Source organism: Gymnoscopelus braueri, assembly GCF_963280865.1.
Source record: "Gymnoscopelus braueri genome assembly, chromosome: 13".
Lineage (NCBI taxonomy): Eukaryota > Metazoa > Chordata > Actinopteri > Myctophiformes > Myctophidae > Gymnoscopelus > Gymnoscopelus braueri.
In genome coordinates, this window is record NC_137615.1 from 43,512,619 (window position 1) to 43,536,024 (window position 23,406).

General features: G+C 40.5%; 1 protein-coding gene across 1 annotated transcript; it reads left to right on the top strand.

Moving 5' to 3' along the window:
- The first annotated feature begins 1,823 nt into the window (after window positions 1-1,823).
- Window positions 1,824-19,553, top strand: LOC308099727 (myosin heavy chain, fast skeletal muscle-like). Its single transcript, XM_080448470.1, has 41 exons — window positions 1,824-1,848; window positions 2,488-2,529; window positions 2,654-2,872; window positions 2,955-3,098; window positions 3,345-3,501; window positions 3,595-3,622; window positions 3,713-3,821; window positions 3,945-4,037; window positions 4,121-4,184; window positions 4,419-4,517; window positions 4,601-4,704; window positions 5,262-5,400; window positions 7,397-7,515; window positions 8,121-8,270; window positions 8,357-8,527; window positions 10,207-10,510; window positions 10,831-10,898; window positions 11,178-11,265; window positions 11,379-11,496; window positions 11,623-11,746; window positions 11,852-11,988; window positions 12,374-12,629; window positions 13,112-13,354; window positions 13,479-13,655; window positions 13,742-13,887; window positions 14,007-14,097; window positions 14,182-14,571; window positions 14,682-14,808; window positions 14,980-15,098; window positions 15,533-15,729; window positions 15,823-16,006; window positions 16,094-16,259; window positions 16,403-16,527; window positions 16,655-16,963; window positions 17,070-17,273; window positions 17,353-17,478; window positions 18,046-18,216; window positions 18,300-18,404; window positions 18,507-18,602; window positions 19,217-19,345; window positions 19,450-19,553. Exons 3-41 carry the CDS (start codon window positions 2,666-2,668, stop codon window positions 19,468-19,470), a joined length of 5,805 nt encoding a protein of 1,934 aa, XP_080304596.1. The 5' UTR covers window positions 1,824-1,848; window positions 2,488-2,529; window positions 2,654-2,665; the 3' UTR covers window positions 19,471-19,553.
- Window positions 19,554-23,406: the final 3,853 nt, after the last annotated feature.

Sequence of the window (23,406 nt, forward strand, 5' to 3'; positions counted from 1 at the left end):
TGTTGGAGCTTTTTAAGGAGTAGTTCCCCCCATAATGACTTATTTTCTATCAATTACACACCCCATGAAACCTTGATTTGTTTTGTCGCATTCCTGAGCCAATAATGTGATGACCGGGTCATCGATCAATACTCAATCAATACTTCGAGTCTCCTGCCGGTCATCAAATTATTGGCTTAGGAATGGGACATAAACAGAAAAAAACTCCATGAATTCAATGCTTCATGGGGTGTGTAATTGATAGAAAATGTGTTTTTTTTGGGGTGAAATACTCCTTTGACAACTTTTTGAAAAATATTTGAACTGTGACCCTGACTAAATACACATCAAAACCACCAAAAAGTTTAGTGAAGTGTCCTCCTCAAAATGAGTGGAGTGGAAGTATGAAGTAGCATATAATGGAAATACACAAGTAAAATGACAACTCAAAATTATACTCAAGTACAGTATTTGAGTAATTACTTATTTACTTTCCTCACTGAATATTAACATGTTCCAAATAGTGTATCTGAAAAGACATGCTGTAATGACTAAATGAAGAAACCCAGCACCCGACCAATGTAATGCTGAAATGAAATGTGATGAGTACAAGGAATGGAAATAACGTTAAGTGAGACACTTTTTTATGGGCCGGTGAAAGTGCCCCTAAGGTGAAGCCTGTCCCGTTAACCCATTAAAACTGGGAAAGCATCTGTGTAACCACTTTAACCATTTTTTATACTTTGGCTACTCAAAAATAGCAGATCTACAAGCTATGAGCTTGTAGATCTGCTATTTTTGAAAAATCATAAAAATGTTTGAAATCTCTGAATATATATGTTAACTCAAATTGTTGGGCGTACCTGGAACTAAATATTTTGAGATGGAGTCGGCGGCCAAATACATAATAATTGTGGGTGGTCCATGACATTAAAAAGTGTGAGCACCACTGATAATATAGCAACATAGGTTTTTCAGAAAACTGTTAGGATTTAGAAGACATTTGTAGAATCGTATCTCAGGTATTAATGGGTTAAGCCAGTGCCATACTATTTGTTGGAGCTTTTTCAGGAGTAGTTCCCCCATAATGACTTATTTTCTATCAATTACACACCCCATGAAACCTTGATTTGTTTTGTCGCATTCCTGAGCCAATAATGTGATGACCGGGTCATCGATCAATACTCAATCAATACTTCGAGTCTCCTGCCGGTCATCAAATTATTGGCTTAGGAATGGGACATAAACAAAAAAAAACACCATGAATTCAATGCTTCATGCGGTGTGTAATTGATAGAAATGTTTGGGTTTTTTTGGGGTGAAATACTCCTTTGGCAACTTTTTGAAAAATATTTGAACTGTGACCCTGACTAAATACACATCAAAACCACCAAAAAGTTTAGTTTAGTCCTCCTCAAAATGAGTGGAGTGGAAGTATGAAGTAGCATATAATGGAAATACACAAGTAAAATGACAACTCAAAATTATACTTTAAGTACAGTATTTGAGTAATTACTTATTTACTTTCCTCACTGAATATTAACATGTTCCAAATAGTGTATCTGAAAAGACATGCTGTAATGACTAAATGAAGAAACCCAGCACCCGACCACCCTGGCAATTAAACTATTTATACCACTATTTATTGCCACTGGCATGGACATAAACCACGTAGCCAAGCAGTATCAAGTGAATGTTGGAAGTATAATTTTACAAGTTTATTTTTATGTGTACATCAAGAATGAAAGGACCTTGTAAGGCAACTCCTACTTTTACTTTCTGCATAGCATGCAATGAACACCTAATATAAGGCATGCTGAGATGGTTGACACGTACCCATTGCAGAGGAGTTCAGAGTTCCATTTAGTGGTGAGTGAGACTTTATCTGTCCTTCATAGTCATATAAATGTTTTAGAGATGTTAGTTATTCATAGTCAAAATAATAATAATAATAAATCTATCATGTTAGCTATTCATTTTTAAAATGACTCCGTACATAGTGCCACATAGCGACAGACATGATCCGAGGTTACAGACACTGAATAATGAGTGGACAGAATAATTCATGTTATATTGAACAATTTAAATGATTGATTGTGTAATGTGTATTATTGTATTTATAGTGATATGGTTTGGGTCAGATTGGAATTAACTTTTGTTCATTCATTTTTATTTAGACATTTCAATTATGTTATGATTATTTAAATAATAATTTACATTGTGTGTGTTTTTACCAGATACTTTCTTAATCTTAACCAAGTAATTATTTGGAAGAGTACTTTTACATCTACTAGAGTTATTATTAGTTTAAAGTAACAATATATTTCACTCGAGTAGAGTTTGGCTAGACTGCCCACCTCTAATGTACCCTTAATTCATACAATGGAATTAAAGAAGAAAGAAATCTAGCATTGCTTCAGTACAAATTTAAAAAATCATGATTACAAATTGTATTAAATCATCAACTAATGTTAATGTCCTCAAAATGATGTGTTTTTTCACTCTTAGGGTTTGCACTCAAGATTCTACTGCTACTGGTAGTGGGGAAAAGTGAGTGTTCATAATCTTTCTAATAAACCTACAATAAGCTATAACCATAAGAATAGTCCTACAATTATCTGCTCAGATCTCAAGTCAGCAAAGGCATCAACAACATCTATTTGTCTGTCTACAGAAAGCCGCCACCATGAGTACGGACGCAGAGATGGAGCAGTATGGCAAGGCCGCCATTTATCTCCGTAAGCCAGAGAGGGAGAGAATGGAGGCTCAAGCTGCACCCTTTGATGGCAAATCTGCAGCATATGTGGCCGATGTTAAGGAGCTATACCTCAAGTGTAAAATTTTAAAGAAGGACGGTGCTAACGTCACCGTGGAAGTGCTCGACACAAAGGATGTATGTAGAGGTGTATCTAAAATCAAATAGTGGCTCAGTAAAAATCACATTACATTCTGAGGTTGTGCTTTTTTTTTTTTAGGAAAGAACTGTAAAGGAGGCTGATGTCTACCCTATGAACCCTCCCAAGTATGACAAAATTGAGGACATGGCCATGATGACCCACCTCAGTGAAGCCACTGTCCTGTATAACCTCAAAGAGCGTTATGCAGCATGGATGATCTATGTAAGGTTTTCTACATACTGAGTCGATAGCGAAGAAAGAAAAATACAGTGTACAAGTTATATCATCAAGTGAAAACCATAGAAAAACGAATGCAAACAAACTCTTCTGAAGTTAACTTGCTCATTAGTTGATGCCACTTGAAACTCGTGACTGTAATCCCAGCTCTAGTGATCCGTTGTGCTAGATATGTGGCATGCTCAGTGCTATGTTGTATGATGTTATTGTTCTCTCTCTTCTCCCCTTCAGACCTACTCTGGCTTGTTTTGTGCAACTGTGAACCCCTACAAGTGGCTCCCAGTGTACGACCAGGAGGTTGTAAATGCCTACAGAGGCAAGAAGCGTATTGAGGCTCCACCCCACATCTTCTCTGTCTCTGACAACGCCTATCAGTTCATGCTGATGGGTACGTACTACTCAGGACAATGTAAAAACAATAATATAACTATAATGGTTTTGTGGTGTATCCATGACTAAAAGTTTGCTTTACATTTTACAGATAAAGAGAACCAGTCTGTCCTGATCACGTAAGTTTCCCATCTACTAGGCTTTAAAAAAAGAACATTGTACATCAATTCACTAACTGCATTTCTCTGAATATGTGTATTTATAACCAGTGGAGAATCCGGTGCTGGAAAGACTGTGAACACCAAGCGTGTCATCCAGTACTTTGCAACAGCTAGTTCTGGTGGAGAGAAATCGGCGGCCGATAGCGGTAAAATCAAGGTATATGTACAGGTTTTTAACTTCAACAAATACATGTTTTTGAACATAAAGCATTTGTATGCAATATAGCAATTCAATTTAAAAGAATTCTGACCAAATTTTCAATTGTCTAAAACATTCTAGGGGTCACTGGAGGATCAGATTATTGCAGCCAATCCCTTGCTGGAGTCTTATGGTAATGCCAAGACTGTGAGGAATGACAACTCCTCTCGCTTTGTAAGTATAAATAATGACACTTTATGAGAAAACCTGCAATAATTCCACAGTGTAGATGCAACTAATTGTGCTATATCAAACAGGGTAAATTCATCAGAATCCATTTCGGCACAACGGGTAAACTGGCCAGTGCTGATATTGAGACATGTAAGTATGAAGTTCACAGATGATAAATTATACATGCGTTCATTTGAGGATTACATTTTGAGTTATGTACAACCCATATAGATTATTATTGTTATTATTATAATTATTATTATAATTGAAATTGTTATAATTATAATTATAAGGGTAATTATAATTATTATTATTATCATTATCATTATTATCATTATTATTATTATTATTATTATTACTATGAGTTATGTACAACCCAAAAAGATCTGCTGGAGAAGTCTAGAGTGACCTATCAGCTTCCTGCAGAGAGAGGTTACCACATCTTTTTCCAGATGATGACCAACCACAAACCTGAGATTATTGGTAAGTGGAATTACTGATGATGCAATGAGAACATACATTAATGAATAAAAACACATGTTCACCATTTTTTAATCCCTTTTAAGAAATGTGTCTGATCAGCTCCAACCCCTACGACTTCCCGTTGATCAGCATGGGTCAGATCACTGTGGCCAGCATTGATGACAAAGTGGAGCTGGACGCTACTGATGTCAGTGACAATTTTTGTTTCTTTCTAATACTCACTATAGTGTGAACTTGCAGTTGCTCTGCAAAATGTATTTTATAAAGCAGTGGTTCTCAAAGTTTTCAGGCCGTGACCCCCCAAACTAATCCTATTTGAACTGGGGACCCCCCCATCCTGACAAGCACTTGGAATTGTAGCAGTTGAGGCATTACATTTAGTTTGACTCGGTTCCACAGATAATTATTGTGAAAATAGCCGATCTACATGTTTTCATTGTTTTTACCTCTTTCTTAGGTAATATTCGACAATTTGGCCAATGTTTGACAATTTGAATAGTATAGTTTGTTGATTACTTTTGATGCAGTAATGGTCTTATTTGTTTTATTTCAACTTACTTATTGTATACTGTAGGTCTTAAAAGTCCTTAAATTGTCACTTTAGAAATGTGCAGATACCATGTATATACACTTATACTGTATGTTGGTTTGTTAACTGTTGAGTTGTACACAGTTCTAAATTATGTTTGTTAATCTAATGCTTAATCTCAATCTTTTGAATACATCTCTGCTTATTGACATCAGGATGCTATTGACGTCCTGGGCTTCAACGGTGAGGAAAAACAGATGATCTACAAGTTCACCGGTGCAGTGATGCATCATGGTGTCATGAAGTTCAAACAGAAGCAGCGTGAAGAACAGGCAGAACCTGACGGCACGGAGGGTGAGCTAATCTTTATTATTATTATTATTACTATTATTATTATTATGTATCATTAACACGGAGGGTTGGCTTGATCGCAGCGAAACTGTGCACACACACTCCCTGGATGCCAATTCAGAACCTCTGCCTCAAATGTTTCACATGGGCCTGTTATAGCGCCACCAGGAGGCCGATTTGTGCAAAACATATTTTTTTGACAGTACTCCTACAGATTTTTTCCAAAAAACACGCAAATCGGTACACAGTATCTCTATAGTCATTAAACCAAACGGGTCTTTCAGATTTCTCATATTCCATCCTGATTGGCTAAAAATGGCTTCCAAAGTTTGCAGGAGTGCTCCGTTTTGAACAAAATGCCTCAAATCATGAACACAGCATGCAATTTCCTTGAAATTGTGCACGCATATTTCCACTATGCCGGGGAAGAAATGGCACTTGAAAATGTTCAAATCAGCCTCATGGTGGCGCTATAACAGGCCGATTCGTGTTTTTACCTATAACTGCACCGATCTGTGTAAAACTTTGTAAGCGCACTCCCTAGAGGTCAAGGAAAAACCTTTGCCCTGCATTTTCCACATCTGCCTTTTATAGCGCCACCAGGAGGCCGACTTATGTAAAACATTTTTTTTGCTATTAAGCCTAAATATTTTATGCAAATTTCACGCAAATCGGTACACATGATCTCTATAGTCATGTGATCAAGACGGATGTGTTTGATTTTTCATATTCCATCCTGATTGCCTAAGATTGACATCTAAAGTTTGCAAGTAGTGGCTTGTTTTGAACAAAATGCCGCAAATCATGAAAACAGCATCCGATTGCGGTCAAACTTTGCACGCACAATCACACTATGTTGAGGAGCAAATGCCACCCTTTTAACATTGGCCTGTTATAGCGCAGGTCTAATTTAGCAAAAGAAATGTTTTTAACAAAATGCCTCAAATCATGAATGCAGTGTCCGATTGCCGTACAAGGCCTAAGAAGAAATGGCATCCTTTTCACATTGGCCTATTATAGCGCCACCAGGAGGCCACAATAACCTACCTGACCTGGCGGACACCTGTGCTCCGAGGAGCACTTTTTCTAGTTTTTTTTAATATTTTACCGTTTACGGTGGCACGGTGGCACAGTCGGTAGCGCAGTCGGTTTGCGATGTCGCGTCACAGCGAGAAGGTCCTGGGTTCGATTCCCACTGTGGGCGCTGGGGGCATGTTCTCTCCTCCGGGTCATCAGTGCCCATACCCTAGGTGGGGTTGGCGAAAGGGCCTTTCTGTGTGGAGTTTGCATGTTCTCAGGCCTATGAACTAGCCTGTTTTTAGACGGACCGATCTCTGTGTTACACCCCGGTCCCCCTATTTAAATGTCCCCAAATGTTTGCATTATCATACACGCTGAAGAAGGCTTGATGCCGAAACGCGTCCGTGTGTGCTGTGTTGTCCGTGCTGCATTATGAAATAAAAGTACCAGAAGGACTTCGGAGTGCTGGCTATTACTTTATCTACTGAGTTTGCATGTTCTCCCTGTGTCCCCTATGGTAAATAAATGTGTTCCTTCCACGCGCTACACCCTTCCGGGGAAACTCCACCCACATGTCAGGTGATAAGAAGCGGCCTGCTCACTCCTCATGCATTGAAGGAAGCATGAGCTCAGTTCGGGGCTCTCCCCAAGCTGGCAGAGGGAGAGTAGCACCCAGGATTAAAGCTTAGGCAATTTGCACTGGGTAAAAGAATGGGTTACAAAAATCGTGGTATAAAAAACTAATATATATATATATATATATATATATATATATATATATATATATATATATATATATATATATATATTATACTGTTTAGACTGATGATTATTTGGTTTACCTCTGATCCTAGATTACTATCTCTATGCATTTGATGTATTAATTCGTGTTTACCTTGCTTACTGTATATCACACTCTGGATTAAGAGCGTCTGCTAAATGCCTAAATTGTAAATTGCAAATTGTATGAACATTTCAGAGGCTGACAAGATTTGCTACCTGTTGGGCATAAACTCAGCAGAGATGCTTAAGGCGTATTGCTACCCCAGAGTGAAAGTTGGAAACGAGTATGTCACTAAGGGACAGACTGTGCCACAGGTGAGTAAATTACATTATTGCCATGTTCTGATTTCATGCACACTTTATATTCTCAACACAGCATACCATTAGAACTCTAATATCTTTTTGAGTTGTGTCCAGACTGTCTTAAATCATCTTCTGTAAAAACACCCGGGACAGACTCTTCTCCCTTCTGGCTCCCAAACTGTGGAACAAACTCCCCATTGCAGACTCACTCTCAATCTTCCGCCGTAATCTGAAGACTCACCTCTTCAGACTCCATAGCCCGTAGCACTTGCCGTAGAACTTGGCCTAACCTTGATGACCTTGCAGGCTTATGCAAAGGCTAAATGTAATTTCGATGGCATGTTATGTAGACAGATGCCAGGTTAATCTGTAGACCTGGCATCCAAGTGTATAGTTTCAATGTGCAGATTATAGATTGTTTTAGATTATAATGTTTAGACTGATGATAAGTTCTTGGTTTACCTATGATCCTAGATTACTAATGCAATGCATTTGATGCATTACCTCGTGTTTTCCTTGCTTACTGTAAATCACTCTGGATTAAGAGCGTCTGCTAAATGCCTAAATTGTAAATTGTGTAATTCACACCCCTACTAATAACGTTCCTATTTCCATAGGTAATGAACTCAGTTGGTGCCTTGGCCAAGTCCCTCTATGAGAAGGAGTTCTTCTGGATGGTCATTAGGATCAATGAGATGCTGGACACCAAGCAGCAGAGAAACTACTACATTGGTGTGCTGGACATCGCTGGTTTTGAAATCTTTGATGTAAGCATGGACTTGTTTTAAGTGGGAGACTTATTTTTGTCTGTCACAATTACAAGAAATTGGGCTAATGATATTTCCACTCTCAGTTCAACACCCTGGAGCAGCTGTGCATCAACTTCACCAATGAGAAACTGCAACAGTTTTTCAACCACACCATGTTTGTTCTGGAGCAAGAAGAGTACAAGAAGGAAGGAATTCCCTGGGATCTCATTGACTTCGGCATGGACTTGGCTGTCTGCATTGAGCTAATTGAGAAGGTATTATTATATTTTATTACACGGCTTGGTTGGATGCTTAATTCTGATTGGTCAATCACTGAATTCAGCTGTGTGTTATTTCTGGATAATGACCGATGAGCTCAATAACAGACCGCTGTCTAATCAAAGGCTCAGAGCACCTGCGCTAGTTGATTTTGTGCACCTGCGCTTGTTGATTTTATGTAAACAAACACACAATGTCATTTACAGCTAAACATTGATCTCAAGTGAAGAAGCGAAGAAGCGAGAAATAGAAATGCAGTAACCGAAAATTGATTCTATTTGATCAACACTTCCTTGTTTTCCGAGGTGACCGTGTCCGCACGGCGTAACACTTATGGAACACTTTCATTACCGTAAGCAAGGACATACTTTGTTTTCTTGTAACTTTTGGGTACATTTATAAATTTATTTATTAAAGGAATTTCCCCACGGTTTTCTCACCTTTTCTATGATGTTATGATATCCTAGGATGAGTGGTACAGTAGAAAAATTTCATAACTCCATCCCGGGTCCGTCACAGCTAAAAACGCGCGCCTATGGGCCTTGCGCTAAATCGCATATTTGAATAGCTTTTTTTTTTGTTTTTATTTGGTGAGATCAGACGTTCATAGTGACAGAATACTATCCAACGTGACTGTCTTGAATGCGCCCCACCGAAATTCTCGCTAGACGTGAGAAATCTCGTTTCACTTTAAGTAGCCATTTAATTAGCGGGATAATTTATGTTGTCTAGAGGACGGGCGGGTGGACGGACGTCACAAATGTAACATGCGGAACAGCGAGGCGCACCATTGCCCCGATCCGCACCAAACTTGGCACCAACACTGGTCAGGGGTCTGCCATCAGAATAGACACAACAGGGACCACATGGCACACCCTTAGCCTGTGTTCCTATTGGCTGTACTTTAAACAGCCATAACTCCACTTCCCAGCTTGCTAAACGCCCCAAACTTGGTAGGTGCTCTTAGACGGTCCAATAAAGACAGGCTGTAATTACTTAATCCCTGCCCCCTCAGTGTTCCTATTGGCTGGGCTTTAACACCCATAACTCCAGTTCCCAGCATGCTTAACACCCCAAACTTGGTAGGTGCTCTTAGGCGGCCAATTTGGACAGGCTGTAATTGCTTAAGCCCTACCCCCTCTGTGTTCCTATTGGCTGGGCTTTAAACAGCCATAACTCCAGTTCCCAGCATTCTTAACGCCCCAAACTTGGTAGGTGCTCTTAGGCGGCCAATATGGACAGGCTGTAATTGCTTAAGCCCTACCCCCTCTGTGTTCCTATTGGCTGGGCTTTAAACAAGAATTATTATTATACTATTATATATTATCATGGACTTGACTGTCTGCATTGAGCTGATTGAGAAGGTATACAATCATTATTATACTATCATATATTATCATGGACTTGGCTGTCTGCATTGAGCTGATTGAGAAGGTATACAATTAGTATTATACTATTATATATTATCATGGACTTGGCTGTCTGCATTGAGCTGATTGAGAAGTTATACAATTATTATTATATTATTATGTATTATCATGGACTTGGCTGTCTGCATTAAGCTCATTGAGAAGGTATACAATTATGTTGTGCTTTAATGGACATGATGTTAATATAGTTTTTGTCATTGGCACTTCGTTTGTGGTGATTTGTCTCTTTTGTCTCCTTTACAAAGCCCTTGGGCATCTTCTCCATCCTTGAAGAGCAGTGCATGTTCCCAAAGTCTTCAGACAAAACCTTCGCCGAAAAGTTGCTTGACCAGCATCTTGGGAAGAACAAGGCCTTTGAGAAGCCCAAGCCGGCCAAAGGCAAGGGTGAGGCCCACTTCTCCCTGGTCCACTACGCTGGAACTGTGGACTACAGCATCACAGGCTGGCTTGAGAAGAACAAGGACCCCCTGAACGACTCTGTCATTCAGCTGTTCCAGAAGTCTACAGTTAAACTGCTGGCTGTGTTCTATCCTCCTCCTGAGCCTGAAGGTATGTTTATTAATATAATATGATATAATGTGTTCTATCTTCCTCCTGAGTCTGAAGGTATGTTTATTAATAGAATAATATAATATAATGTGTTCTATCCTCCTCCTAAGCCTGAAGGTATGTTTATTAATAGAATAACATAATATAATGTGTTCTATCCCCCACCTGAGCCTAATACTATAAACACTCAGAATTTGACAAAAAGGGAGGAATTTTCATTCTGTATATCAAAAAATATTATGTCTGTTGACTTTAACAAATGAAGAAAAGGAGGGATGCGGGAGAAACTGTCCACTCATGATTCTAACCAATATAAACAGATAACACAAAGGCGGGCGGCAAGAAGAAGAAGGGTGGTTCCATGCAGACTGTGTCTAGTGCTTTCAGGGTAAGAATATTTATTCATTATTATCAACATTATATTCCTGTAAAAAATAGGCATGTCTTTTCATGTTGGAATTAAACAATTTCTGTATCACATGATGTGAGCTTGTAGAGCAGCTATCTTTGAATGGCTGAAGTTTAAAACAGGGCTTAAGTGGTTAATGTATGTTTTAGAAAAATCTAAATCTGTAAAGTAACTAGAATCTAAAGAGTTCCAATAATTCTAGTGGGGGGAAAAGTACAATATTGTCTTACTTTTTACTAATAATAATTGTCTCAATAGGCGAACTTGGGGATGCTGATGACCAATCTGAGGAGCACTCATCCTCACTTTGTGCGTTGCCTGATTCCCAACGAGTCCAAGACTCCAGGTAAACACTGAAAATAAACATTTAAACAAATGATTGTGAGGTAGCCATTGAATGCAACTTTGGCCAGTGTGTAACTATTTTGTCCTAATAATAATGAAGCAACATCTTTACAGGCCTGATGGAGAACTTCCTGGTCATCCACCAGCTGAGGTGTAACGGTGTGCTGGAGGGCATCAGGATTTGTACAAAGGGCTTCCCAAGCAGAATCCCCTATGCTGACTTCAAGCAGAGGTATTCATTCCTTTTTCCAGCAACTTTTAGTTCCACACCTATTAACACAAAATGACCCACTTTTACAAAACAGGTACAAAGTACTGAATGTCAGCACAAAATGACCATGAACTTTAAAAAAAACAGGTACAAAGTACTGAATGCCAGCGCATGTCCCGATGGCGCGTTCATGGACAACAAGAAAGCCTCTGAGAAGCTTCTTGGGTCCATTGACGTACCTCATGATGAGTACAAGTTTGGACACACCAAGGTAAACACACTCCCAATCTGGTTTAACATTATCCAGAGAGGATTAAAAGTAGATTTTATGGTTGTTTAGTTGCTCAATGCTCAGTGTTTGTAACATTTTATTCAGGTGTTCTTCAAAGCTGGTCTGCTGGGTGTCCTTGAGGAGATGCGAGATGAAAAGCTGTTTGCTCTGGTCACCATGACTCAGGCTCTCGGACGAGCTTACGTCATGAGGAAGGAGTTTGTCAAGATGATGGTTAGGAGGTAATATGAAAACATCAATTCAATATTAAGTACAATTTGTAAGTAAACGTTGTCATTGCTGTTCAATAAAACAAAAGTAAAATGTCAAATCATTATAATAAAAATAGCAAAAATTGCAGAGGAAGCTTTTGATGACGGTGGTAAGGAAAAACACTCCCCTTAAACAGGAGAAGAAACCTTGAGCAGATACGGGCTCTAGGACGGGTGGCCATCTGCATTTACCTTCCCGGGGGTTAACAACTATAATACCATCAGCAATAATAACGACAACAACAGAAACAACTATGACACAATAATAACAGCTTTAATAACAGCCTGCAGTCGTATTACATGGAAACCCTCGATCTTCAGCTAAATCATGATCCATTGAAACCACTTTCCACAGAGAGGCCATTTACACCATCCAGTTCAACGTGCGCTCATTCTGCAATGTGAAAAACTGGCCATGGATGGGGCTGTACTTCAAGATCAAGCCTCTCCTGCAGAGCGCCGAGACTGAGAAGGAGCTGCAGAACATGAAGGAGAACTATGAGAAGATGAAGATTGACCTGGCTGCTGCCCTGGCCTCGAAGAAGACACTGGAAGAGAAACTGGTGGCTGTGACGCAGGAGAAGAATAACCTTGCAGTGGCAGCGTCATCAGTAAGTAGCTACACTTGTACAGGAAATGTTGATAATATTTCATATAGTTTATCATCCTATCTTAAATATTATTTCTAATATAGAGTGCAGATGTACAGTAGACCATGGCAGAGAATGTCTGGTGGTCGAACGGCTGTTGGCATCATTGTATAGCTACATGGCTACCAGCACAAAGGCCTGACCCAATTTGTGGGGGAGGTTGAATCTGTATATGCCACTGCTCCTCACCCACGTAATACTATAGTATATTCTTTTGGAGGAGGTTGATAGCCTCCAGCTTCTTCCTTGTCCTCACCTCCGCTACCGGCTCTGACAATGATAGAGCTTGCCTTCTTCATCCGCTTGTTAAGTCAGTTAATCTCCCCTGTGTTAATGTCCCCCCCACCCCCCCCAGGAAGCAGCTGCAAAACAAATCTCATATATCTCACCCAGAACAAATGCTGCAACAATTTCCCTCACTTATCTTTTTCATTGACAACCAGGGAGATGAAGCATTGAATGATGCCGAGGAGAGATGTGAGGGTCTTATTAAAAGTAAGATCCAGTTGGAGGCAAAGGTCAAAGAGACGACTGAGAGACTGGAGGACGAGGAGGAGATCAATGCTGAACTGACTGCCAAGAAGAGGAAGCTGGAAGATGAATGCTCTGAGCTCAAGAAGGACATTGATGACCTGGAGCTCACCCTGGCCAAAGTGGAGAAGGAGAAACACGCCACTGAAAACAAGGTTCAACATTATACATAGCCGTCTTATAAAGTTATAGAACAATAATGATCCATTCATGATTATATACTCAAGCCGTCTTATCAAGTTATAGAACAATAATGATCCATTCATTCATGTTATTCAGGTGAAGAACCTGACTGAGGAGATGGCCTCTCAGGATGAAGGTCTTGCTAAGCTGACCAAGGAAAAGAAGGCCCTCCAAGAGGCACATCAGCAGACTCTTGATGACCTTCAGGCAGAGGAAGACAAAGTCAACACTCTGACCAAGGCCAAGACCAAGCTGGAGCAGCAAGTTGACGATGTGAGTTTATCAAGTCAATTGGATGTTTTGAACGTATAAGGTTCTATTATTGTACTGAATACTAAGACAAATATATTGTTGTGCAGTTGGAGGGTTCTCTGGAGCAAGAGAAGAAGCTCCGCATGGACCTTGAGAGAGCCAAGAGAAAGCTTGAGGGTGATCTGAAACTGGCCCAGGAATCCATCATGGATCTGGAGAATGACAAGCAGCAGTCTGATGAGAAGATTAAGAAGTAATGTGGACCACAATATGAATAATTGATATAGTTATTTTTATTCATATTATGTATAATTAATATGAAATGCCATGGATAAAAACTACCACTAAAATATGATGTACTGTATTCCACAGGAAGGACTTTGAAGTAAGCCAGCTTCTGAGTAAGATTGAGGATGAGCAATCTTTGGGAGCCCAGCTGCAGAAGAAGATCAAAGAACTCCAGGTATTTATTTTATTCATCTTCTTTAAAATCATTGATAATAAGTAAGTGTAAATTAGGATTTTAATATGTTCATTAATTTGAAAGGCTCGCATTGAAGAACTGGAGGAGGAGATCGAGGCAGAGCGTGCCGCTCGTGCCAAGGTTGAGAAGCAGAGAGCTGACCTCTCCAGGGAACTTGAGGAGATCAGCGAGAGGCTGGAAGAGGCCGGTGGAGCCACCGCTGCTCAGATCGAGATGAATAAGAAGCGTGAGGCTGAGTTCCAGAAGCTGCGTCGTGACCTTGAAGAGTCCACCCTGCAGCATGAAGCCACTGCTTCTGCTCTCCGTAAGAAACAGGCGGACAGCGTTGCAGAGCTAGGCGAGCAGATCGACAACCTCCAGCGTGTCAAGCAGAAACTGGAGAAGGAGAAGAGTGAATACAAGATGGAGATCGATGACCTGTCCAGCAACATGGAAGCTGTTGCTAAGGCAAAGGTAGAATAGAATGCGTGTTTGTAATTCTTTACAAATACAAGAATTACTAAAACAAGGGAATACATTGTAGGTTACTTCAGTGATTGAATATGTCCAATGTTAATCAACAGGGAAATCTTGAGAAGATGTGCCGCACCCTTGAAGACCAACTCAGTGAAATCAAGGCCAAGAGTGATGAGAATGTTCGCCAGTTAAATGATATTGGAGCTCAGAGAGCAAGACTGTTGACGGAAAATGGTAAATGTTCATCGTAAAGTGTAGTAGCCTACATGGTTTGTCAATAGTACTTGAGCAAATTACATAATTAGAGATAATGCTTTGATCAGCAGTCATCCCAGAAATGTAAGAAATATATATTCAACAAAGATTATTGAAAAGTTTGAAACTAATATTTAAATTTCTAACTAGGTGAGTTTGCTCGTCAACTTGAGGAGAAAGAAGGTCTCGTCTCTCAGCTCACCAGAGGCAAGCAGGCCTTCACCCAACAGATTGAGGAGTTGAAGAGACTCGTTGAAGAGGAGGTTAAGGTAAGGAACAGCTTTTTTTTTTGGGCGGTGAAACCGCCCCTATAAGTGAGGTTTGGATATTTGTACAACAAATCCTGCGCTGTGATTGGCCAAAAATTTACCCCGCCTAACCCTGCACCGTGATTGGCCAATCACAGTCTATTCAGGACTGTGATTGGCCAGTGTCACATGACACATGTGCATAGCCCTATATAAGAAACCATAACTTTAAAAAAAACATACATTTGTTTTTTTTAAGTTATGGTTTCTTCCATCATAAAGAGTGTTACAATAAATGTATTTATTTTTTGTACATGATTGGTTGACTCCATTCAGTATTGTGATTAGCTAGCAAGACACCGCCCACTTCACACAGGGTGTTTTTTGTTTTTTTACAAATAGTATTTTTGTAATTATATCCAGCTGACATTTCTTTGGCATTTTTCTTTTGACAGGCAAAGAATGCCCTTGCCCATGCTGTGCAATCAGCTCGCCATGACTGTGACCTTCTGAGGGAACAGTTTGAGGAGGAGCAGGAGGCCAAGGCCGAGCTGCAGCGTGGAATGTCCAAGGCCAACGCTGAGGTGTGTCAGTGGAGGAGCAAGTATGAGACTGATGCTGTCCAACGCACTGAGGAGCTGGAGGAAGCTAAGTAAGTGATCAGTGTTTTTACAACATCAGGTACCACTCACTATACAAAATATTGCTAAAAAATAATTTGATTCCATTCAAAACTGATCAACAGGAAGAAGCTCGCCCAGCGTCTTCAGGAAGCTGAGGAGCAAATCGAGGCTGTGAATTCCAAGTGCGCCTCTCTGGAGAAAACCAAACAGAGACTCCAGGGTGAAGTGGAAGACCTTATGATTGATGTGGAGAGGGCCAATGGTTTAGCTGCCAACCTTGACAAGAAACAGAGGAACTTTGATAAGGTGCTTACATACATTATTTTAGAACAAAATCATTCTTGCCTCCTTAAACTGGGGTAAATGACACATTTCGTTACAAATGCTGTGCAGGTCTTGGCAGATTGGAAGCAGAAATATGAAGAGGGCCAGGCCGAGCTGGAGGGAGCTCAGAAAGAGGCTCGTTCTCTCAGCACTGAGATGTTTAAAATGAAGAATTCCTATGAGGAGTCTCTGGACCACCTGGAGACCATGAAGCGTGAGAACAAGAACCTGCAACGTGAGTTTTATCTTTTAATAACAGTACGAAACAAAATCATTAAATGTTCAAGATCAGGCTACAACTTTATTCAAATGCAAATACAAATACAAAATAGTTGCTATTTGGAAAGTTCCTCATTCATTATTTCCAATCAACTGCAGAGGAGATCTCAGACTTGACTGAACAGATTGGTGAGACTGGAAAGAGCATCCATGAGCTGGAGAAATCCAAGAAACAGACAGAGACAGAGAAGTCAGAGATCCAGACAGCCCTGGAGGAAGCTGAGGTAAAACTTTTACCAATTGTCTATATCTGAGATTTCTTTCAACAAGTTTTATATTCAAACAGTGTAGCAGTATATGATCGATGTTACATTAAAAGGTACAATCTTTTGATCCTGTATTACATTTTAGGGTACTCTGGAGCACGAGGAGTCCAAGATTCTTCGTGTCCAGCTAGAGCTCAACCAGATCAAGGGTGAGGTTGACAGAAAGCTGGCAGAGAAGGACGAAGAGATGGAGGGGATCAAGAGGAACAGTCAGAGGGTGATTGACTCCATGCAGAGCACTCTGGACTCTGAGGTCAGGAGCAGAAACGATGCCCTGAGAATCAAGAAGAAGATGGAGGGAGACCTGAACGAGATGGAGGTTCAGCTGAGCCATGCCAACCGCCAGGCTGCTGAGGCCCAGAAGCAGCTGAGGAACGTCCAGGGACAGCTTAAGGTGCAAAACATATTAGTTAGACACATATTCAAACAATGGAACCGCACAACAAGTCACAATCTGATGTTCCTCTTAACGTGACCACCTCAAATGTGATTTATTTTAGGATGCCCAACTGCACCTTGATGAAGCGTGCAGAGGCCAAGAAGATATGAAGGAGCAAGCTGCCATGGTGGAGCGTAGGAATGGCCTCATGGTTTCTGAGATCGATGAGCTGAGAGTGGCTCTGGAACAGACAGAGAGAGGCCGCAAAGTGGCTGAACAAGAACTAGTGGATGCTAGTGAACGTGCTGGACTGTTGCACTCCCAGGTAAGTCAATAGAAAAACTCAACATATTTAACATACAAGTCATGCATACTTGCATTGCTAAACTGAATCTTTATTTTAGAACACAAGCCTTTTGGGCACCAAGAAGAAACTTGAGGCTGACCTGATCCAGGTCCAAGGTGAAGTGGATGACAGTGTTCAAGAAGCAAGGAATGCTGAGGAGAAGGCAAAGAAAGCCATCACTGATGTAAGTTAGGATGACCGCCCCTTATCCAATATACCAGGACAATTAGACATCCTTATGGCATGATTAATATAAACAACTCGCTTATGGCATGCGCATGTTGAAAACCGTTGCTCTATAATAGGCTACAACAGAGAACTAAATGCTAAACTTGTCTTATTCAAACAGCCATGATGAAGATCATAGGGAAAAAAGGAACATCGCTATTTTCAGTCTTTATATCAGAAATGTGTGCTCAGGGAGACAAAGAACATTCTGAAACCAGCATTCCGAGGTGCTGGCTTCTGGCAGATGGTTCAGAATGCTACAGTGCAGACTGACCCCCCATAAAGATATTTACCTGGTTTGTTTCCTTCTGGTCTAATGACACTAGTATCTGTTTATTACCTTATTATTACCAATAACATTTTAATTTGCTATTTTCTCACAGTCAACATGTGAATTTTTTATCTATCTATGTACATTATTTGTATATTGTGATTTTTTTTTGGCAAGTGTGATAAAGCAGCATAATATTTTCCTTGCGGTACAATGAAGTATATTTTATCTTGTACAAACATTACTCTCCAGGCTGCTATGATGGCAGAGGAGCTTAAGAAGGAGCAAGACACTAGTTCTCACCTGGAGAGGATGAAGAAGAACCTGGAGGTCACAGTCAAGGACCTGCAGCACCGCCTGGACGAGGCGGAGAACTTGGCTATGAAGGGAGGCAAGAAGCAGCTCCAGAAACTGGAGGGCAGGGTAAGATGTAGTTTACTTCAACACAGCTTATAGTCAATGAAATAAGAAGAAATCATTTCATTGTGCATCATTCCATTGTGAAGGTGCGTGAACTGGAGGGAGAGGTTGAAGGAGCACAGAGAGGTGGAGCAGACGCTATTAAAGGTGTCCGCAAGTACGAGAGGAGAGTGAAGGAGCTGACATACCAGGTACTGTATATCATGTTCATTTAAATAACCATCATGCCACTGATTAAATTAAAATAAATTGCATGAACATACAACTGATGTTATAAATTCACTTTACTTCAGACTGAAGAGGACAAGAAGAATCTTGGCAGGCTTCAGGATCTGGTGGACAAACTGCAGATGAAGGTGAAGGGCTACAAGAGGCAGGCTGAGGAAGCGGTAAGACAAATATACATCTTTAGTTGTGGTCGCCCCATGGGCATAGTGTTGTTGTCATAGTTTAACTAATGGAATAATTAAAGGTATAATAGGAATCAGTTGTTAATATGACCAACAGCAGAGCATTTTTCAGTGTCCATCTTGCTGCTTTCCACAAAAGCGGCACATGGAATCTCTAGCTTGCCATGCTTCTGCAGTATAGCATGCACACAGTGGTACTGCAATGCACTGCACACATGGGCGTTGTGGAAGCTCTGACCTTATACTGTAACATGGGTGCTGAAAGGAAAAGCATGCACATGCTGCAGACGCAGGCAGTGTGTTTCAGGCATAATGGTAAAAGTACATTTCCAAAATGGACTACAGAAAGCAATAGACTTTGTTTCCTATTAGCTGCAATTTTTGGCTCGGGTGCCGAACAAGAACAAGAAAACAGCCATGATTGTGCCATTCCAATGAGAACCCGTCAAGGCTCACTCATAAACATGCTACATGGGCCACTGTATTTGCCACAACCACTCATCACAATTTCCTGAAATTGTCTTGTTTGGACTACAATTGTAAGATGCTCTTTTCAAATATTGAGGCTTTGAACCATCTCTATCATATTGTAGGAGGAAGCAGCCAACGTTCACCTGTCCAAGTGCAGAAAGGTTCAGAATGAGCTGGAGGAGGCTGAAGAGCGTGCTGACATCGCTGAAGGCCAGGTCAACAAGATGAGAGCTAAAAGTCGTGACTCCAAGGTAATACATGTTCAATATGAAGGTTCATTGTGTTGACTATCTTTAACTAAGATTTAACTAAAGATTCATGTTGAATATCTAAAATTATATTCCTATTGTTACAGGGAAAAGAAGCTGCTGAATAAGTTCTCCAATTCAAGTCACCGTACAAAGTCATAAAATATGACCTATTGTATTCAATAAAGGTGCATTCTTGTATTCTTGTGTTTCTTGTATTCATTACTTTGTCTTGTCATACTTATTTATTGTGAGGTTTGAATTCTGGGTTCAACTCACATGTCCACTATACCATTTTAAATAAATATGTATATTATCATATGAATTGTGATGTTTGAAGCTGGGCCAGACTGAAGCCATTCTTTTTGGGTCCAGAATTAACCCCTGCAAGGCCAAAGACTTCACAGTCAAAGTGGGTGACAATGTTATCACAAGGAAAGAAGAAATTACCTACCTTAGTTGTATTTTATAAATCTTTCCAATGAAAAAATAGCATCAAAAGTAATCAGGAAAGTCAACCAAATTCAATTCACTGTCACCTCAGGCCTCCGGTCAAATAATTCAATTTTAGTGTCTTTTGTCCCTTGTCTTCAAAGTGTCAACGCCATAAAATAGGCAAGTTACTCTACAGTGTGAGTTAGCTTCAAATTGTTTAAAGTTCCTCAATAATTCACCAGCTTAGAAATGTGCAAAAGCTGATTATGATAAGCTGGCACGTACTAAATGGATCAGTTACTCGAAGTTCAACAGCTGAAATTGTGATAAAAAGGTACAGTAGCTGTTAATTTCCATAATACAGTAACATCCTTTACACCAGAATCACCATTCACCATGGAAGCTATGCATGGGTTTGAGTGGTTCATTGTATAGCATGTTATTTAAAAGAATAATAGTTTGTGGAGAAATGATGGTGTTGTAGATGTGACTTTGTCTCATGAGTCATGTCTCATTGTTGTCAGTGGATATTCAAAGATCCAATCAGTTCTCATGAATCCTGCTGTCTGTTTCTCGCTGTGAATCACCCTAGTCTGAACCCCACAGGTTGAGTTTACACTGTACAGTATGTGTGTGCATGTGGAGAGAGATAGAGAGACTGTAATGATGGTGAAATAATGAGGGCCTTTCACTTGCAGTTCAGGTTTAGTCTGTCCCTTGTTTTCTTTCTCCCCGAGTTCCATCCTGTTCCACTAACCAGACCAGGAATACCAAGGACACTGTCACTAGGCGCGCGCACACACACACACACACACACACACACACACACACACACACACACACACACACACACACACACACACACACACACACACACACACACACACACAAATAATGGGGCAACACTTTGCCCTCCTCATCATTGTTATTCTATTGGAGTCTCATTTAAAGTTCATACCTGGGGAGCTCATGACACGACTGGTGACCGTCACCAGTCAGCACCATACCAACTAGTATCCAATGGTCCCAGTGTAAAAGGTAGACAAAGCCAGCACATCCAAATTATGAAGTCCCAGGTACTGGACAGAGGAACAGTCTAAAGCAAAGTCTACAACTGGATCACTCCACACGTTTTTTTGTTTTGTTTTAATGAATTAGCACCATCAGTGTACCTCATTACTGAACACCACCTGTTCAATTCCAAGCACAGACAAGACCGTCACACTACTTTCTCTCCTCTCATTAACTTACACCATAAAAAGGATGATAAACTGAGATAAGATAGACTGTCTAACCCTCCATGAAAGAAATGTCTCTCCTCTGGCTATTAGCCAATGATGACTCATAAAGCCTAGCTTAGTGTATGAGGTTGTACCAGATGTTATGTTGACTTAAAGCCTAACTTAGTGTGTGAGTTTGTGCCAGATGCTATATTGACTCATTCAATTCAAATATCTTTGTCTTTGCTCATTATTGTACAACAAATATGCGCTGTGCATCTCCTAAAATGGTTCATCCGACACACTCGCATGCATGCATGCACGCACACACCTGCCACAAGATTAAAAAAAAGATCAAAAAACATTATTGTACATTAAACCAAATGCTATTGCACCGTGTAAAAACATGACTGCACTTTATATACACACACAAAACTCTTGAACACCTGCAGAATGATGAAGACCAAGGGCTGTCCCCCCACTCCGTAAAAAGTTGAATAAAAGGTTTGATGGGAATCATAACGTTTTGGTCCAGAGACCTTCATCAGGTTATCTTGAGATGAAAGTCTATGGACCGAAACGTTGTGATTTCTATTAAACTTTTTTTTTTGGAGGGGGGGGGGCTTTGTATGCCTTTATTTTAGAGAGGGATAGGGAAAGTAGGCTGACAGGAAATGGGGAGAGAGATGGAGGGGTCATACGCAGCAAAGGTCGTCGGTAATGGGAGTCGAACCCACGACACGCTGTCAGGCTGGCATTGCAGCCTAGGGTGCCTGGACCATCACGCTACGGCCCAGGCCTCTATTAAACTTTTTTATTACATTTTGAAGACTGCGTCTTGCTTCTGCACTTTATATACCAAATCTACCAAATGGTATTGCACTGTATTGCACATTCCGTAATTGCATGGAAATACTATTCCAGTTGTATAGTCCTGTGTTGTTATGATGATGTTATGGGGGTGGTGGGAGGGGGACACTGTTTTATGGAGTTCAGTTCAGTGACTTCAGTTCAGCTCTGGGGCGGGTGTAAAAGTAGTTTTTGAGCCTGGAAGGCCCTGTGGCTTCAAATGTCAGAGAAAAGAGATGATGATAGAGGTGAGGAAAATCCTTCAGAATACTTCCGACTCTGAGGAGGCAGCGTGATCTGAAGGTGTCTTCCAGTGAGGGCAGAGAGAGGCCAATTATTTTCTGAGCTGTGTTTATGACTCTCTGGAGGGATAAACATTGTGTGTGTGTGTGTGTGTGTGTGTGTGTGTGTGTGTGTGTGTGTGTGTGTGTGTGTGTGTGTGTGTGTGTGTGTGTGTGTGTGTGTGTGTGTGTGTGTGTGTGTGTGTGTGTGAACGCTCACATAATATGGGCTCCGGTCCATCACATCAGAACTTGTCTGATACTCAGCTGACAGCAGAAAGAATAATTTTGCTATGGTAGTAATGCTGATGGTGTTGTTGTTGAGATAACGGAATGTCTGGCTACTAATCAAATATAACAAACACATTGCAAGACTATTTTGACCTGAAAGTTTATACTTTGTAACGTGAGAGCATTTGATGGTACTTCAGAATGCTTTTTCTTTTATTTTTTTCTGTGTTGACCCGCTCCGCCCGCCCTGCGATAATTGCTTCTGAAATCTTGACCCATCCGCCTGCCCCGCGGTTCAACCCGTAGGGCCTGCAGGAAACGGGCGGCCCACGCATCACTAACTATTACCATTTCAAAGCATCACACACATTCGACTCAGCTAGCTGTAGCTGCAAGCGTAACAATTAATAATAAGCACACACACATGGGGTCAGGATGTGTAAAGCTGTGGCCTGGACATGAGAAAGTAATATTAATTAGTAATTTGCATCTGTTTGCAAAGATTCTGCACATTAAACGTCTTCAAAGCTGCAATTACGGAAATCATGTCACTAATTAATGAACAGAGTCTTTGTGAACAGCCTGCACTGAATCAAACATGTGGAGTTTATTTATCATTCAGGGAGTACTGTCAATGATGTCTGCTAGACCTCATGCAGAAGAACTCCTATTTGCATCAGATATGTAAATATATCTTCTGTTAAGTAGATAATCCAAAGCAGAGCCTACAAATATTGTAATGCAGAGAGGAAGGGCTTGTCAGAGGATGTAAGAAAGGCAAAGAGAGAGGAGAGTGAGAAAGAGAGAGAGAGATTAAGAGCCTTATACAGTATATCTTAGTTTCCCAAAAGCAAAAGTTGTTTTGTTTTCTTACTTTTTGTACCTAATATATATGTGAGAGAGAGAGAGAGAGAGAGAGAGAGAGAGAGAGAGAGAGAGAGAGAGAGAGAGAGAGAGAGAGAGAACAATGTGGTCTTGGCATGTCTATCCTTGTGTTCTGGGCACAGTGATTGAAGTCTCAGCATGAACGTCTCTTAGGACATCTGAT